Genomic DNA, 19,537 nt, shown 5'->3' on the forward strand with positions numbered 1-19,537 from the left:
AGAGAGAGAGAGAGAGAGAGAGAGCTTCTCAGTGCAGACGCCGCACCAGATCCAACATTTGAGAGAAAATGGATGGACGATGGCAGCCACAAAACTAAACAAAAGGGAGGATAGAGAAACTTTTGAGCCTGGGAATGGGGTTTTTTTCCTAGGAGTGGAGGGAAATGAATCTTTTTGTGAGAGACGGAAAAGAAAAAGGCAGTGCGGTTTTTGCATTTTACCTGCTATGGTCTTGCTACAGTTTTAAACCGTAGCTAAAAACCCTCTAGACCGTAGCTATTGTACTATCTTTCATAGCCCCTCCACGTACACATGTTTGACGGCTTTTGAATGAACAATCTTGTCAAGGGCTTTGTGGGGTCCATCGTGATGCATTTGATATATCCACTATGTCCATTAATTTTGTAATTTTTTTATATGGAATTACCTCAAAATCTAGGCAAATTGAAGGTCCAATTGAACCACACCATCAATCAATGGTAGATATTAATCTCCACTATTTCCTGCTGTGGGGTCCACTTGAGCATTCGATCTACTTCCTTTTTTGGGCTCTTGCCCTAACATTCTCTTTTAAAACGGATAGACGTATTAGATGGATCACACACATTTTAATGCGCCTCGTAGAGTCCCTTATGGGCTATCCCAGGTTGTATGAATGTGTGGAGGGATTAGCTTTTAGCTACGGTTTGGGCATTTTTAGCTATAGTTTTAAGCCGTAGCAAATAGCTATGGTCTATATCCATAGCTAAAAACCATCATAGTCCGTAGCCTTTGATCATTTTTTTGGTAGTGCGTTCTTAACGTGAAGCTTTTTGATGCAGTGTCTTGAACATATAAATCAACATGCTACACAAGACACAGATTGTGTTTTTGGCACCATAAAATTTGACAACCAAAGGAGCAATCAACCATAGCACTTACATATATATATATATATACATATATACATATATGTATGTATGTGGTGGGCCCCATGTGAGACCCACCGCAGACGTATATGTTACATCCAAACCGTCCATCCAAATGAGGCATATCCATATATCTGGTGGACCACACTGCAAAAAATAGTGGAGAATTAAATGGTTACCATTAAAGCCCTTTTTGGTATCCCAGAAGTTTTGGATCAATATGAAATTTGTTTTTCCTCGTAATTCAGGTCTTTGTGACCGTATGAATAGATTGGATGGAAAATAAATGTGATGGTGGGCCCTGTGAATTTTAAGCAGGGAAAATCATTATCTCCACTACTAATTGTGGTAAGGTCCAGATGATCTTTCAATATGATTCATTTTTGTGGGTAATGCTCTAAAATGATCTTTAATAACAGATAAATGGTGTAGATCGTCCCGCTAGGACGATCGGCCTACCTTGATGTATATGAGGACCATTGTTGTGGGCTACCTTCGTGTATATGAGGTCCGTTGTTGTGGCCCACTTGATGTATATGAGGCCCATTGGTGCGACCCGTGGATGTGGCCTACTTGATGTATATGAGGCCCATTGGTGCGGCCCATGTGACGTGGCCCACTTGATGTATATGAGGCCCATTGGTGCAGCCCATGTGATGTGGTCCACTTGATGTATATGAGGCCCATTAGTGCGGCCCATGTGATGTGGCCCGCTTTATGTATATGAGGCCCATTGTGATGTATTTGAAGCTCATGGGTTGAGGCCTAATGTGATGTATATAAAGACGATGAGTGAGGCCCAACGAGACATATGTGAGGCCTTTGTGTGGGGCCGAATGTGATGTATATGAGGTCCATTGCGATGTGAATCACACGTTAGCAGCTTCACCGGTTCCAAAAAAAGTGCTCACTGTGATTGAGAAGATGTTTGCTAATTTTTTCTAGGGTTACAAAGATGGGATGCATATGCTCCATTGGAAGAAGTGGAGTGTTATCGCCAGGACTAAGACTGAGGGTGGCCTCGATATCAGGAGATTAAGAGGAGTAATGTGCTCCCTTCACCTGAAACTGGCATGGGGCATCAGATACGAGTGGAAGGAAAGTCTTTGGGGCTGCTTTATTCGCTTGAAATACATGTTGAATTCTTCCGCCGTTCCCTCTCCCCACAGGTCTGCTCAAGGCTCCCCCCTCTAGAAGCTTTAACTACGGCTTTCCCCCATCCTGAATGATTAAGTTCAGTTGTTAATTGGTAGTGGCTCCAGCAGTATGTGTAACACCCCATATCCTCGGTACTCGGTTATTACCATGAACTCCTACTGTATTGAACCACTCGCCTATACCCTAGTCAAAATCTAACCCATCGTATTCATCCTTCACCCTATTCACACTATACATTTTAGAAACAATCACTTCACCACTGCAATTAAGCATATGATCACTCACCCTACTAATAAATCTCATAAAGACTAAGAAGAAACCTTAAACCACTAACTAAAAACTTTTGTATGAAAAGATCAGACCGTCAAAAGGACACCATTTAGGCACTTAAATCAAACCTCATGGCCACTGGAACATTAGATTTACCTTATTCCTGACATGATGACACAACATTTGTGTCCAAAATGAGTGCGCGGAGTGGATCTCCCACGAACATCCTATGGACCCCACCTTGGAAGTATGTGTGCACCATCTGTACGTGCACCCGCTTCACACCAGGACTGTGCATGCGGTTTTAACTGCACTGACCCGATGTAGACACTGAAAAATTGGCGCCCACGCTGATTAGTGTTTTTAATATGGGTGATTATGGATGTTGGAGTCGCCACTAGCCGAATAATCTCAGAATCCCACAGTCGGCTAGAACTGCAGAATACATAAATAATCTGAAGACTTCCCTCCTTTAGATTGACTCCTGGTCTGCTATCCGGGATTATGGGTAAGGGACCTCGGTTACAAAGGGAAAGTGTTAGGCACCCTCTCTGCTCGTACAAATGTACGGTCTCTACTTAGTATAGTAAAACAATCTCAAGGGATGATGTATGCTATGGTCGAGATGAGACTAGGCACACACGTGGATTTCTGATGTAGTAAGATCCGAGACTTCAGCAAGCCACAGAGCATACGTCCAACGGCATGTCTAGAAGGTGGATGTAATGATGCTTATGTAAAAAGGTAAAGAAGAATGGACTAGATCATTTGGAATTTCTGATATGATAGGATCCGATGTATGACAAGTCACAGAGCATACATTCACTAGAGATCTAGAGGAGCAGGGGGGTTGAGAAGGGAATAAATGTCATGGTGAATGCTTGTATGTAAAATGAATGGATCTTTGACTTGACTTTGAGTGAGCTAAGGTATGGATTGAACCATGATCAATCTAGGCTAGATTTATGGATTGGAAAGGTTGAGAGGAAGGCTAAGGGGTGGCTGGAAATTTTGGATTGTTGAAGGTTTGGGAGCTCCTTCCCTTTCCTTCACTCTCTTCCTCACTCTCTCCCTTTCTTTCTCACTTAGCCATGGAAATGTGAAGTGGCTTGTTGGGGATGGATCAAATGAGAAGAGGAGAGGGCTATTTATAGCCTTCTCCAATGGCATTGTTGTAAATAAGGGGTAGGTAAGGGTTAAAATTAGGAAATAGAGGATTGTGATTGGCTAGGGGGAGAGGAGTGCCATGTGGCACATTCTCATTGGCTTTGGGGGCTGGTAAAATGGTAAATAGTGAAGATAGGGAGGGTAAATACTAGAGAAAGTTGACTTTTGGACGCTAGGACAGCTGTACACACGCAAGCCGCATGTGGCGGCACTCCAAGTACCGCCGGCGGTAGTCTGACTACCGCCCGAGCTCTGTTCGGGCCGGGTTCGAGCATGCGGGCTTTGTCTGATGTGTTGGTTCAAACGGTGGCTTCCTTCTAGGGTTTTATTACTCGGTCAGGTTGGCTGGGGCTCGAGTAATGGGTTCTAATCATGGTATAAGGTATAGGCGGGGGCTGTGTGTGGATTGAACGTTTGGATCAAGGTTTTGGGTCTCAGTTTGGAAGTTTTGAGGTTTTTGTGGTAGGGTTAAGTTTAGGCTAGGATTAGGGTTTGGTTTAAGGTGTGATCATAGTTCCTGGCCTGTCTTAGCCTTTTTTAAGGTGTTATCCTGGGTGGGGTATCTATAAATGCCCCTCTTTGGCCGAGGTTGTGAGCAACCGAAGGCCAAAGTAAGTGGACACCCGACCCTTTTGGTAAAAAATGATAGTGATTCGAATCTGTTGCCTACCATTGTATCATTGTTAGTTGACTATTTGGAAAAAGATGACTTGCACATATCACGAGGGTTGAGAAAAATGTTGTGATTGTCCCCTGCGCATTCGTCGCAGCTTACGGGTCACCAATCACAACCCTTTCATATCAGATTGTTAATAGCATTGGAGGGTAAGTCTGAAAGGTAGGGCCTCTGCGCGTTGGTGTGGCTTTATGAGGATTCCCGTATTGTTTGGTCTGTCGTGTCCTTTGCTACGTAATCACCCTAGGAGTATTTGGTCTGTTTGATTGTCAAAGTGGTTAGCTGCCCTGTGCGTTGGTGCGGCCTTACGGGGAACTCACTATGCCGACTTAGACTTAATCAAAATTTCTAAACATCCCGGACTAGATATGTGAAGGTAATCCTTTGTCATGTAGTTTGCTGATTCTGATACTTTGGTTACAATAGATTGTTGTCACTTTGAGTTTCGATTATTCTTCCCAGAGATAGATCCATTCACTTCTACTGGCATTCGTAAAACTGTCCAGATACAGGGATCGGGCTGGTCATACATGTATCATGTACGGATTTGATCATCTTCCGAGGAAACCGGGAGAGATTTAATCTGATTTAGTTGTTTGCACTGACCGCAACTGGAGAATATGGAAGATTCCTCAGTGTACTGCGTGCCGCGTGTGTTTTTTTAAAAATTTTGTTGGAAAGCTATTCCCTTTGGACCTAGATTCCTTGGGAATTTTGTTTGAAAATATATTTTTTGGATAATATCTGTTCGACTTCGCGGGTGGGCGTCATCGTCCAGTTTTTATTTGCTGAAGATTCAGATGGCCTCCACTAATAAATTAATGGGGCTGCTAGTTTTAAAAGGATTATCCTTTCTTTGAGGTTTTACACCCTGGGGATTTACTTTATTTCTATTTTTATTTATTTATTATTATTTTATTTTACTTTATTTTTTTATTTTTTTATGAGATTTTTGATTTCTCGTGAGAATTTGAATTTATCACGAGATTTTGTGAAGAATCTTTTATTATATATGTTTTTGCTATATATATATGTATATATTTATTTTTTATTTTATTATTTATTTATTATTATTATTTTTTCCTGGTTTTTATCCACTGGTCCAAAGGGAGGACCGGTTAATGCAAATAGGCATGGGGGATGGATGGTTTGGATGGTTTTGTTTGCTCGATGATGGCGACTGATGGTTTGATTGATAGAGGGATGGTTATGGGTGGTGAGGATGGCTCGATGATGGTGACTGATGGTTTGATTGATGGAGAGATGGTTATGGGTGGTTTAAATAGTAGTACGACGATGATGGACGGTGCGGATGTGGCGGATCAGGCCTGGATTGGTGGCGGGTCCCATCTCAGCGGTTTAGGTGGCTTGGATTTGACAGGTGATGGACTTCTTGTGGATGGCCTGAGTTAGATCTTTGGTGAGGATTTCGAGGCAGTGATGGGACAGTCGGCTTCTGTCGGGCTCCAGGGTACAGATCTTGTCAGCTACTGGGATGCACCAGGCGTTGTAGCTCCCGGGGCTTGTTCATTTTAGACTGCTCCTGAGGTAGCGATCGTTGGTGGCTCGGGCCCATCTGTTGCAGCTTTTCAGGACACTTTACGGGATGCGATAGGCAAGGCTGGCTTCTTCCATCATCATGAGATAGACCTGTTAGATGATGGAATGCCTATCTTTGACGATTCTCCTGTGGACCCAGGGCTTCAGATTGTAGCGGGAATGCTTGTTTAGACCTACCGTTTACAGCCACGCGACACCTGTTCTGAGAGGTTGCATATCTGGATCGAGAGCCTGACCCAGTCGGAGATTTTTGAGTTAAGCTCCCTGGGCATTCGAGAGGTTCTTCACTTCCACCGGATTCGCCTAGATTGGCGATTATTGAGTGCAGCTTTGTACGATTTGGTTCCCTCTCTGAATCTGTTTTCCTTCAATGATCTGGAGCTGGGCCCATCATTGGAGGAGTTCTCACGTTTGTCTGGGCTTCCCCTGACCTGGGAGCCTTATGTTCCCTCGTCCGAGCCGGTCCGTTCTACTGATCTGATTTCCCTGTTTGGATTTCTTACTGCTCTCCCTACTACGGAGGGTGGGGCCGGTGAGCTTACGTTCAAGGTCTTGTATGATCGCTGTTCTACTGCCCGAGAAGGTCATAGGTCGGATCGCCAGCTCCAGTGCTTGAATGCACTGATATTTTGTGTCTTAGCTAAGTTGCTTTTCTCAGGGTGGAGACAGTCATCGTTGGCAATTTTGCTGGATGTCTTCTGCCGTGTCTTACATTGTAGGAGCATTACTTCTGTGGTGTTGGCAGAGCTCTTCTTGGGGCTGATCGAGTGATCTCTTGGACATACGCATATCCTCCGGGGTTGCTGCTCATTCCTTCAGGTATTCTTTGCTCTGCTCCTTTCTTTTCCTTCATTTTTTACTTGCAATTTGAGCTTGATTTATTCCTCTCTCAGGTGTGGTTATGGGAACACCTGTACATGACCCCTATGCTTGTGTGACCTGATTCCCGCGATGATGTGCTATCTTTGTTGCTTGATGGCCTTCCCCTCGGCGCTGAGGTCATTGAGTCGTTGCACCGCCGCATGCTTTCTCAGCTTTGAGGGTGGGAGATTAGCTGGGAGTCTACCTGGCTCTGTCGCTCGCCATTGATTTGCAGCGCAGCTCGCACTCCTTTGCTGCTGCTAGGTCTTCGGGGATACTTCTCTTACCATCTAGTACGATTCCTTCATCAGTTTGGTTTCTGGCAGGATATTCCGGAGTTCGCCTTCTCTGGATTTGGGCATGCCCTTCTTCCTTTTGATTTGATTGCCTTGTATAGACGAGTCTGGATTTCCTGGCAGGGCTCTTTGGATGCGACAACTCTGGATTTCAAGTCTTGGGCCACTCCTCTAGCAACAGTACCATATCAGCGATGGGTGACAGAGCAGTCACTTTATTGACAGGTCCCTGGCTGGCATTTGGCAGACGAGGCTGCTGATCAGGACATGGTGGGTTATACTGCTTCATCCTCTTTATGTGTCGTTGACTCGTTCGAGGCTTTTGAGGAGTGACCCTTCATTGATCCTTCCTTCTTGCTGGCCACACATGGTCACCTGATCAGCGAGATTGCTGTCCTTTATCATGCATGTGAAGACATGGCTCGTCCGCTGGCTGTGGGGCGATGGTATGATGAGAGTGTGTTTGCAGCGCATTGTCTGGATAGGGATGAGATCTTTTACCTACGCATTGAGATAGAGAGGCTTAGGCAGAGATTATCGACGTATGAGGGATAGGAGCTCTCCTGTGATCCTTGGTTGTGATTGACTGCTTATTTTGTATACATGCATAGTTTTATTTTTGGAATTAAAAGGAAAGAAAAAGCAGTATAAATGTTTCTAAAGGAAAGAAAGATTTTGTTTTGTGCCAATTCATTGGTGTTTGGATTTATGCTTTGGATGATTGGGATCAAAACTTTGGGCTCAGCCCACGTTGTGCGCAGTAGTCTAGATCGTGTTCTTAGAGTCTTGGTTCCCTGAGAGGGTGTCGGGGATTACATTCTGTGAATTTGAACAGAGTTTGGTAGAGTACTGATCCGAAGTTGTTCTTCCCTTGTATCTTGTTGCAGCGCCTGCTACCTTGGCTTTTTCTGTACTTGCACTTTATTATATATATATATTTATTTATTTATTTCCTGCCATTTTACTCGCAGCACCTTTTCAGGTTTTCAATACGTTCGGCTCTTCCCGTCATTTTTGCCCATATCGTCCTTTTGGATTTTCACTATGTCCCGGGTTTTTGATCTTGCCTGCCCCTTGGCAGCTGTGCTATTTTTACTCTTGGCGCCCTTTTAGGTTTTCACTAAGTCCGCTACATGCCCGCTGTTTTTACTCGAGCCGCCCTTTCGGGTTTTCAACTCGCCCCTTTTGCTTAGACATGGCTTTCTCTCTTCTCTTTTTAAAAAATTTTTTTTTTTTGGAGTGCCGAGAGTGATGGATGGACTTCCTTCATGGTCGGCCAACTGGTTACCTTCCTGCCTTTGTCTTTGAGTACAATCGTAAGTTGCTTTTTGGGTGGATGTGGGATGGACTTCCTCTCTTTCATTCTTTTTGAGGTTTTCTTCTTTTTTGGAATTTTCTTCTTTTTGCTTTCTCCATTTTTTTTTGTTTTGGTTTTCTCTTTCTTCTTTTATTTTCTTTTTTTTTGGTTCTCTTCTTTTTGTGGGAGAAATGGCAGGTGTTTCTTGATGGGAGAGGTGGTGGATAAATACATATTTTTTGGTTTTTGGTGGGAAATGTGATGGGCGCAGCTTTGCGATTGTAATCATTAACAGGGTCAGGTATGGTTACCCATAATAGATTTTCACATTATTGGCGTTGATGGGCTTAGGAAGATCTTCTCCTTTTAGACTGGTGAGCCGAAGAGCACCTCCCGGGAGTACTTCTCGAATAATCAGTGGTCCGTCTCATGACGGTTTGAATTTTCCTCTGGAATTTGGTAAGTGAGGCGGTAGGATGCGCTTCATGACCATATCACCCACTTTGAAGCTTCTCTTGAGGACCCTCTTGTTGTAGGCTCAGGCGATCCTCCTTTGATAACATTGGGAGTGGCTTAGCGCCCGCATGCACTTTTCATCTACCAGGTGCAGTTGATCATACCTTGCTTGTTGCCACTCATCTTCCTCGACTTCGCTTTCCAGCAGTATTCACAGTGATGGGATTTCAATTTTGACTCGTAGTACCGCCTCCATTCCGTAGGTCAGCTCATACGGAGTGGCGCCTGTAGCAGATCATACAGACATTCGATAGGCCCAAAGTGCGTAAGGAAGCATTTCCGACCAATCGCGATATGTTTTCACCATTTTCTCTAGTATGAGGATGATATTTTTGTTTGCAGCTTCGACCCCACCATTCATTTGAGGACGGTAGGGGCTTGACCGATGGCGTTGAATCTTGAACTTGTCGAGGAAATTGCCTATCCTTTTATTGATGAACAGAGTTCCATTGTCAGTGATGAAGGCCTGAGGGACCCCATAACGGCTAATGATGTTGTTCTTCATAAACTTGACCACATGAGATGCTGCGATGGTAGTGTAGGATGCTACCTCTATCCATTTGGTGAAGTAATCTACTGCCACTATGATGTACTCATGCCCATTTGAAGCTTTGGGACTAATCTTGCCGATGATATCCAGCCCCCATACAGAGAAGGGCCATGGTGCCGTCAAGCTGTAGAGTTCGGAAGCAGGTGCACGGATCTCGTTTGCATGCTCTTGACATTTGAAGCACTTCTTAACATGCTTGCAGCAATCTGTCTCCATTGTGAGCCAGTAGTAGCTGAGTCGTACGATCTTCTTTGCCATCATATGTCCGTTCATGTGTGGGCCACATAGTCCTTCATGGATTTCAAACATGATTTGCGTTGCTTCTGTCTCATCCACACAACGGAGAAGGAATTGGTTGAAGGATCACTTGTAGAGGATTCCCCCAGTGATCACGAATTGTGCCGCTAACCGTTGGATAGTGTGACGATCGGTCAGTGTTGCTCCTTTCGGATACTTCTGATGTTCGAGATATTCTTTAATATCTGTGTACCATAGCCGATCATTTGAGGGACGTTCTGCTTTGTTGATCTCTAGGTAGAACGCGGGTTCCTCCTGGAGTTCGACGGTGAGTTCCCATTCCGCAACTGCTTTTGGGATCTCCATCATTGAGGCAAGAGTAGCCAGAGCGTCTGCAAATTGATTCTTAACTTGGGGCATGTAGGAGAATGTGATTTCGTCGAATTCCTCAATTAAAATTTCCCGGTAGGCATGATATGGGATCAGCTTTTCATCTTTCGTCTTCCAATCGCCATTTATCTGATTGATGATAAGTTGTGAATCTCCAAAGACTTACAACTTTTTTATGTTGAGGATGATGGCTTCCCTTAGACCTGCGATGCATGCTTCATATTCAGCCACGTTGTTAGTGCCTTAGAATGCCAGCCTCCTGGATATGGGATTGACACGTCATCGGGAGAGTAGAGTATGGCTCCTACTCCACTTCCCTTCGAATTTGTGGCTCCATCAAAGAAGAGCGTCCACTCTCCAACCTTCCTTTCTTCTTCCTCGATCAGGAGGACGTCCTCGTCAGGGAAGAAGGTCTTCAATGGTTGATAGTCGGGCAGAGAGTGCGCTATTAGATGATCGACCACTGCTTGCCCCTTGATTACCTTCTGGGTGACATAAGTGATGTCAAACTCAGAAAGAAGTAATTTCCATTTTGCGATCCTCCGCGTTAGTGCTGGCTTTTCGAACAAGTACTTCAATGAGTCCATGCGAGCGAGCAGAAGGATTGGGTGAGCGATCATATACTGCCTTAGCCGTTGTGTCGCCTAGACTAGTGGATACAGGTTTTCTCTAAGCTAGAGTATTTAGCTTCATAGTTTGTGAATCGTCTGGTTAGATAGTAGATCGCTTGCTCTTTTCTTCATGTATCGTCGTGTTGGCCAAGAACGCATCCGATTGCTTCTACTGTGACGAAGATATATAGTAGCAATGGCCTACCTGGAGTAGGTGGCATGAGCACTGGGGGATTCAGCAGGTACTTCTTGATTTTGTCGAAGGCCGCTTGACAGTCTTCATTCCATTCCTTTGGCGAGTTCTTCCGCTGGAGCTTGAATATGGACTCGCAGATCGGGGCGAGCTGTGCATTGAATCGGCTGATATACTGGATCCGCCCGAGGAAGCCCGAATTTCTTTTTCAGTTTTGGGTGGTGGTATTTTAATGATTGCCTTGGTCTTAGTTTCATCCACCCGAATACCATCTTCGCTGACAATGAAGCCTAAAAGTTTACCTTGCACAGAAAACACATTTTTGTGGGTTGAGTCGGAGCTTGAACTTTTCTAGGCTATCGAAGAGCTTTTTGAGATCCTCGAAGTGTCCTTCGATCGTGCAAGATTTGATGATCATGTCGTCCACATAGACTTCCATTTCCTTATTTATCATGCCGTGGAACAAGGTAGTCATGGCTCGCTGATATGTAGCTCCTGCATTCTTCAGCCCGAAGGGCATAACCTCGTAGTAGAAGGTTCCCCATGGTGTAATGAAGGAAGTCTTCTCGTAATCTTCAATAACCATCCTGATCTGATTGTAACCAGAGAATCCGTCCATGAAGGAGAAGATCTTGTGTCCAGCAGTATTATCCACCAGTGTGTTGTTATGGGGTAGAGGGAAATCGTCTTTAGGACTTGCTTTGTTGAGGTCCCTAAAATCGATTCACATTCTGACTTTCCCATCCTTCTTTGGAATTGGTATGATATTTGTGAGCCATTCCGGGTAGTTGGAGATTACCAAGAATCCTGTATTGTATTGCTTGATGACTTCATCTCGAATTTTTAGGGCCCATTCTGGCTTCATTCTTCGAGCTTCTGCTTGATGGGCTTCACGTCTGGCTTTGTTAGTAAATGGTGCACCTCCAAGTCTTCATTGAGCCCTAGCATGTCTTCATAAGAGAAAGCAAAGTTAGACAACCTTGGTTTCAGAAACTCCATCATCCTCTGCTTGTGTTCTGGGGAGAGTGATCTACTGATGCGCACTTCTCTGGGGAGTTCCGCGGACCTAAGTTCACAATTTCAAAATTTTCTGCTACAACATTGGCCTTTGTTTCAAATTTTTTGAGTGAGTCCTCAAATTCGCGAGCAGTATCATCATTTCCCTCATTCAGGGCTTCATCCAAACCCATGAGCTCGAAGTCCAACTCTAGATCGAAATCATAAGAGTCGACCTCAAACTCTTGCGTTGTATCTGAGGTATTTGGCACAATGATTTTAGAAGGTTTTTCTATTATTTTTGTATTTTGAAAATTTTCTGGTGTTTTGTGGTTTTGAGGAATATTTGATTTTGTTTTTGTATTTTTGGGAAAATGGGATGTTTTTGTGTTTTAAAAATTTTCTGTTTTTTTTTTGTGTCGCCAAAGGATCCCTAACAGGATGGTGTTGTGAACCATGATTGATCTTGTCCTAGTTCGGGGTACCAACTACTATTTACATTGGCCTTTTTTTTTGGGACCGGCATCCATGGATGGTTCGCTGGTTGATTCGATCGTTAGGGGGATGACTAACCATGGTGGTTCTTTCCCCCTTTCGATCCCACGGTTCTGCTCTGTCTATTCCTGTAGGTCACCTGTCCCGATGGCCATGATGTTTACTAGGCTGGGCTCAGAGTCAGAATCTGATTCAACTTCTTCGCCCAATAATTGAAGTTCTTCTGGCTCTTCAGGTTTATCTTGCGATGGGATTTTGATGTCCGTCCAGTCAAGGAAAGGCCACTTCCCTTTATCAATCCAATGGATGGGCTGCTTTTGCCCCTTGTGTCGCTGAGCTGGTGGTGAGGATAGGTCCTCTTGATTGTGGGTGGAAATGGGTGTCTCCCTGTTCTTGCCTTTGTCCCTTCTAAGGGGCATTCCTGGATCTGGGTCCTTTGTGGGTGGATCCTTATCTATGCCCCTAGCCCCATGCGGTCAATCTAGGGGTTCTGCCCCTAACATCAGATGTGCTTTTGATGTCTTGAGGATCTTATCCCACCTTATAGGTGGCCAGATGGACTCTTAATTGGCAGGCTCTGAGAGTTTGAGTCGCCGGAGATGATCCTCAAGGGAAGTCATCGTGTCTCCACAAACTGCCCCAGCCTTGATGAATTTGATGGGTGTGCACCTAAATGTTTGACCCTTTCTTGGCCTTTCAGCTTGATCTTCTAGTGTCGGTTGATATCCCAGTCGTCGCCTCTACACGTTAGAGCGTGCTGGCTTTACTACCATACCTTTCTCATGGAACTCGGTGCGGTAGTTCAGGATTAATCGTTCAGTAGGGGGAATGACATATTCAACAGCGAGAGGGTGTGGGTTGGCGATTGCATTTACATTTTTGAATTCAAAGCTATGATACGATATGTCACCCTCTGCATGCTGAATGTCAATCAATGAGATGTCAGTTTCTGGGATATTGACCGTCACCGGTAGGATGGTTTCTGGCTCGGCCAATACTGTAATGATTCGATTTCTCGATGGGAATTTAACCCTTTGATGGAGGGTAGATGGGATGGTTCCAATAGCATGGAGCCATGGCCGCCCCAATAGGAGGTTAAATGAGGCAGGAATGTCAATGACCTGAAATATGACAAGGGTCATGTCTGGTCCAATTTATAGTTCGAGGTCAATTTCTACCTCAACCTGTCTTCAAGAGCTATCGAAGGCTCTAACACTCATGGTGCTGGACCTGAAAGAAGACGGTTCTATCCCTAATCGTTCGACAGTCCTCAAAGGGCAAACATTTAGGCTTGATCCATTATCTATGAGTACGAGTGAAACTTTGAAATTCTCATAACGGACAATTATATTTAGTGAGCGCCCATGTTTGCGACCTTCAGGTGGCAGTTCCTCATCAGAGAAAGTTATGGCTCGTGGCGCGAGGAGTTGTCCGATCATACTTGCCACCATTTTGAGAGGTACATCAGGAGAGATATGGGCATCATTCAATGTTTTTACAAAGATTTCTCGATGCAATCTTGATTTGCATAGGAGTTCCCAGATGAAAATTTGTGCGGGAATCGATTTGAGCTGTGCTGCTATATCGTAGGCAACATCGATTTTCTGGGTGGTTCCCAGCGAAATTCCCCAGGTTTCCTTTGGGTTTTGATTGTCTCTCTTGAAATATCTTCCGTTGTTGCCCACTTCCGCGCATTCTGAGTAGTGCCATGGGACTGCTTTCGGGTCGTAGGAGGGAACCGCTCTTCCTTCCAGGTATATTATTGGTTCTTGAGGTTGAGGGGTTGTGGCGAGAATCATTTGTGAGAGACTTGGTGATTTCTCTTGAGGTGCTGCCAAGTCTTGGTGAGATTTGACATTAGGATTCTCTTCCTCCATTTGCTGTGTGGGAGAGGTCCTCTGGGCATGTGCCAGTTGGTGTGGCATCAGAAATTTTGGGGCTTGAACCGGGGTTGCCCCTTGCAAGGTTAGCAGAGTTAGATAAGGGAGACCTATCGGGAGAACAACGGGTTCAAAATTTGACCTTGGATTTGCCGAATTTAGGGCGGGACGTGCCCCTTGGGGAGTGTGATGTTGAGGATATGACCTGGTGGATGCTGGGGGTGCCCCTTGCAAGACGATAGGTGGAGTTGTTGATGCTGCTTCAAGGAAGACAAGAGGCTATGTTGTTGGTGCTGCTTCAAGGAAGACAAGAGGTTGTGTGATTGGTGCTGCTTCAAGGAATACCTATGGCCCAGGCGATGACACCTATTGGTATCCTCATGTCCGATTTTCTGTACCAGGCATGATTGCTTGTATGAAATGATGTGGAGAGGAGTGTATGGGTTGCCCTCCTTCAATATGGTTGACGGTAGAGGTGCTGAATGTGCTGGGTTCTGCTTGATGCGATGGCAGGGGATTTTGGAGAATGTTAGCCTGAGCTATATTATTGGCCTACGGGGTGATCGCAATCTTCTGATTTTCGATTAAATCTTGGACCACATGTTTCAAAGAAAAGCAGCGGTCCGTTAAGTGGCCAAGAGCCTGATGGTATGCGTAGTATTGATTTTCGTTGTAATCGGGCGGCAAGGGATTAGGTGGAAGTCACGGTTGGAGTGGTGTCAAGAGTTACTTTTACATTAGCATTATCAGAACCTGACTATATGTTTATATTAAAAGGGTGAACTTCCTTCCCAACATTGCTTGCTTATATGGTCCTTGCGCATTCCCCCTGGGCAGTTGTAATTGTTGTTGAGATGGCTGTGTCTGATATCCCTATTGGGTTTGCTGTGGTTGGTACTGCCTATTTGACTGTGGCTGATACTGCCTATCTTGTTGTTGCTCTGGTTGTGGAGCATACTGATTGTCTCGAGTGTTAGCAACGATATTATTAACCTTTGTCGTGCGCTGTGCAACAATAGTGCCGTTTCCATTTCCGTATCCAACAGGTTTCCCCTCGACTTTGTTTCTTTTGATTGTAGGGGTCTGGTGTGGCCATGAGAAATGGTTCCGGCTCTGATCCCGGCTTCCACTTGTTCTCCAGCTCGGATGAGCTGGGAGAAATTTACGTATTGATATGAGATTAGATATCCTGAAATGGTGGGATTTTTTAAATGTACGATCATGGATATATGCTCCTCGTCATCGATGGGGTTTGTCATTCGGGCCGCCATGGCTCGCCATCATCCTACGTATGTTGATAAGGATTCGTTGCTTTTTTGTCTCAAAGTAGCCAGGTCAGATCTTCTCGGAGCCATATTCAGGTTGCATGAGAACCTGTCAATGAATGCCTGGGAGAGTTTTTCCCAGGTTCTGATTTGATGGTTGTCTAGTGAGGTGTACCAATCCAAAGCGTCACCCTTAAGGGATTTCTGGAAGAGCCGTATCAAGGCTCCATCATTCCCTACTATCGCATTGAGTTCCCCATAAAATGCTTTTAGGTGTGTTGTGGGGCATCCACTACCATCATACCTTTTGAATTTTGGTACCTCGAAGTTTGGAGGTACTCTGGTGTCTCGGAAGGGACAAAGGTCCCTGAATTTAGTGGATGGGTGATCCACTCCTTGCTGTCTCTGAAGCTGATTTTGCACCATTTGCAGTTGTTCTCATAATTCTTCGATTTCTGACTTGCCTTGCTGTGGATATCTTGCTCCTTGCTGTAGGGCTTGTGCTGCTTCCTCTTCACATGGATCAAGGACGAGGGGTTGTTGGAAGGATGGTGGACTCCTGGTGGCAGGAGGTAGTTGGAATTGAACGCTGCTCCCTTTTGGAGGAGGGTGTGATGTTCGGAAGTGGCTCCCGCCTGGGGTATCTGCCAATTTCGGAAGGTTGCTCCCGTTAGGGGGAGTGACTTGGACTCGAAACTGGCCCCCTTCATGGACATCCACCAGTTCTTGTCTGTGGTTCCCATGAGGGGGAACTTGTGTTGTAACTTGATTGTTGTGATGTGTTGGGTAGTGATGTGTGGGAGGGTTACTCCCGATTGTTGACAGCTGTTGATCTTGTGCTGACTCTTCTGGGAGAGAGAGTATGGGATTTGCTGGAGGAATGAGGGAGAAGGCAAAAGGGGTTTGAGGGAGTGAACTCTTTTGTACACTAGGTTGAATTGCCTATATATTTGGTGTGACATTTGAACTAAGCGAAGTAACAGTTCTTGCACTGTTCGGAGACTATGGGCCATCTCTTGCATGGTGGTGTTGGTTTGTGGTTTGCTGGAGCCACTGGTAGCGACACGGATGTAGGTGCGGGTGCTGATGTTTCGAGAGCTGGCTGAGCTGCCGGTTCTTCTTTATGGGTAGCTTGAGAGGTCATGGCTGCGCGGGATCGAGTGGTCATGGTTCGAATCTATGCCCAAGAAAGTGCAAGCCAAAGATGTTTTTTTTATATGAATATAGTGATGATATCTCTTGAGATTAAAATACCACACACTTTCGAGTCGGGTCTCAGCCAGTGCGAGCGAGCAAATTCCCCAGTGGAGTCACCATTCTATAGACACTGAAAAATCGGCGCCCACGCTGATTAGTGTTTTTAATATGGGTGATTATGAATGTTGGAGTCACCACTAGCCGAATAATCTCAGAATCCCACAGTTGGATAGAACTGTAGAATACGTAAAGTCAGAGAAATCTGAAAACTTCCCTCCTTTTGATTGACTCCTGGTCTGCTATCCGAGATTATGGGTAAGGGACCTCGGTTATAAAGAGGGAAGGTATTAGGCACCCTCTCTGCCCGTACAAATGTACGGTCTCTAGTTAGTGTAGTAAAACAATCTCAAGGGATGATGTATGCTGTGGTCGAGATGGGTCTAAGCACACACGTAGATTTCTGATGTAGCAAGATCCGAGACTTCGGCAAGTCACAGAGCATACATCCAACGGCGTGTCTAGAAGGCGGATGTAATGATGCTTATGTAAAAAGGTAAAGAAGAATGGACTAGATCATTAGGAATTTCTGATGTGACAGGATCCGGTGTATGATAAGTTATAGAGCATACGTTCACTAGAGATCTAGAGGAGCAGGGGGGTTGAGAAGGGAATAGATGTCATGGTGAATGCTTGTATGTAAAATGAATGGATCTTTGACTTGATTTTTGAGTGAGCTAAGGTATGGATTGAACCATGATCAATCTAGGCTAGATTTATGGATTGGAAAGGTTGAGAAGAAGGCTAGGGGGTGGCTGGAAATTTTGAATCGTTGAAGGCTTGGGAGCTCCTTCCCTTTCCTTCACTCTCTTCCTCACTCTCTCTCTTTCTTTCTCACTTAGCCCTAGAAATGTGAAGCGGCTTGTTGGGGATGGATCAAATGATAAGAGGAGAGGGCTATTTATAGCCTTCTTCAATGGCATTGTTGTAAATAGGGGGTAGGTAAGGGTTAAAATTTGGAAATGGAGGCCACGTGGCACATTCCCATTGGCTTTGGGGGCCGGTAAAATGGTAAATAGTGAAGATGGGGAGGGTAAATACCAGAGAAAGTTGGCTTTTGGACGCTGGGACAGCTGTCCACACGTGAGCCGCATGTGACGGCACTCCGAGTACCGCCGGTGGTAGTCAGACTACTGTCGGCGGTAGTCAGACTACTGCCCGGGCTCTGTTCGAGCTGGGTTCACGGGTGCGGGCTTTGTCTGATGTGCTGGTTCGAACGGTGGCTTCCTTCTGGGGTTTTATGACTCATCCAGGTTGGCTGGGGCTTGGGTAATGGGTTCTAGTCATGGTATAAGGTATAGGCAGGGGCTGTGTGTGGATTGAACGTTTGGATTAAGGTTTTGGTTCTCGGTTTAGAAGTTTTGAGGTTTTTGTGGTAGGGTTAAGTTTAGGCTAGGATTAGGGTTTGGTTTAAGGTGTGATGATGGTTCCTGGCCTCTTTTAGCCTTTTTCAAGATGTTATCCTGGGTGGGGTGTCTACACCCGATAACAGAAAAGAAAAGAGAAATTTTCTCTCTTTTTCTCAACCGACAACAATTTGGACGGACGGGGCCCGTTCGTGGTGATGCTGGCCCACCATGACCATCTAATCAGATGATCTGAACCATCTATCATGTTCAGATGTGGGATCTGAGCAAAACCAAGCCTTTCCCGCACCATAAAACCCGAGGGCATGTGCACAATTTCTGGTGCAAACAGGTCACGTGTGATGGTTTCTGAAAACAACAACTCCACGTTATTGCCAGGCTGGAATTCCGAGTCATCTAGACTCCTTAGAACTCGGCGGTCCATTTCGAACAAATCCAAGAGTGTAGAAAGCTCCGTTATAGTGATTAGGGCATTAAACCGCAACTCAGGATCAGTTGCAGTGGAGGAAACTCAGGCCTCATCTTTAAAGCGCTCTTATCCTTCCAAAATGTGGGTCCCACTATGATCAGTGATCAAATCCTCACCATTCATGCGAATCTGATTGGTGGGATAGTCACCAAATCATGATCCGCCATTAACGGTGGAATCATCTTCCTCGTTCAGCCAGCTAAACCACCAACTGATTGTGGACCCCGAACCCTGATCAAAGGCGTCCATCTAATGGGCCTTAATATCTAAAGTCCCATTGCAGCATTAGATTACAGCCAGGCAAACACAGTTGGATCAAATCATCTTAGAATTAGCAGATTGCGTGATTAATCTTGTAACTAATCTCAGATATTAGTAGTGTCTGAATCCTCTAGAAGAGGATTAATCTGTTCTATAAATACCTGCCCTTTAGGGCAGCAGATTCAAAAAGAGGGAAAAGGAAAAAAAATAAAAGGAGAGAAAAGAGTACTGTTGCTTCCCTGCCACACTACAACGCGTTTGGCTGGGTCCCACTTAGAACTTAACCTTCAAAGAGAAACAGAACGAGAGAGAGAGAGAGAGAGGGGGGGGGGGAGAGAGAGAGAAATAAGAGTGAGAGAGAGGGAGAAGATAGTGAGAGAGATAGAAGAAGGGAGTGAGTAAGGGACAGCTGCTAGAACTGGTTTCCAGGTGCTGTTACAGCTCGACTCGGCCATCCGATGCACTAAATCGACTCGCCACTGATTTTGACTATTGCAGCTCAAATCAACAACGTACTTTGTCGTAGATCGAGAGGAACCAATCAGCTGTGAGACAATCCCAACCATCGGACGATTCCAGGTAATTAGACCGCTAACTCAACCAAGTTAACGATCGAGTTGCTGTCAAGTCTATAGTTTTCTAACAATGGTAAACATCGTGTTGTTGTTTCAGTTTGGTAATATTCGACCAGACCCACTCCACGCCATCATCTGGATAAAATGGTAACCAGGTATGGAACCAAACACTCCTACCTATGTTTAAAATTTCTTCTCAACTTAGTTACGAGTTAGCGCGACTCAGAGCTACATTTCGGGGTAAAAACCTTGATTTAAATTAGTGAAGGAGATCGGTTTGCATCA

General features: G+C 45.0%; 1 protein-coding gene across 1 annotated transcript; it reads right to left on the reverse strand.

The window, feature by feature from the left end:
* Positions 1-9,622: 9,622 nt before the first annotated feature.
* Positions 9,623-10,473, reverse strand: LOC131234595 (uncharacterized). Its single transcript, XM_058231528.1, has 2 exons — positions 10,090-10,473; positions 9,623-10,015 (listed from the first exon to the last, which is right to left on the reverse strand). Exons 1-2 carry the CDS (start codon positions 10,471-10,473, stop codon positions 9,623-9,625), a joined length of 777 nt encoding a protein of 258 aa, XP_058087511.1.
* Between the last annotated feature and the right edge of the window lie 9,064 nt (positions 10,474-19,537).

Source organism: Magnolia sinica, chromosome 19 (assembly GCF_029962835.1).
Source record: "Magnolia sinica isolate HGM2019 chromosome 19, MsV1, whole genome shotgun sequence".
Lineage (NCBI taxonomy): Eukaryota > Viridiplantae > Streptophyta > Magnoliopsida > Magnoliales > Magnoliaceae > Magnolia > Magnolia sinica.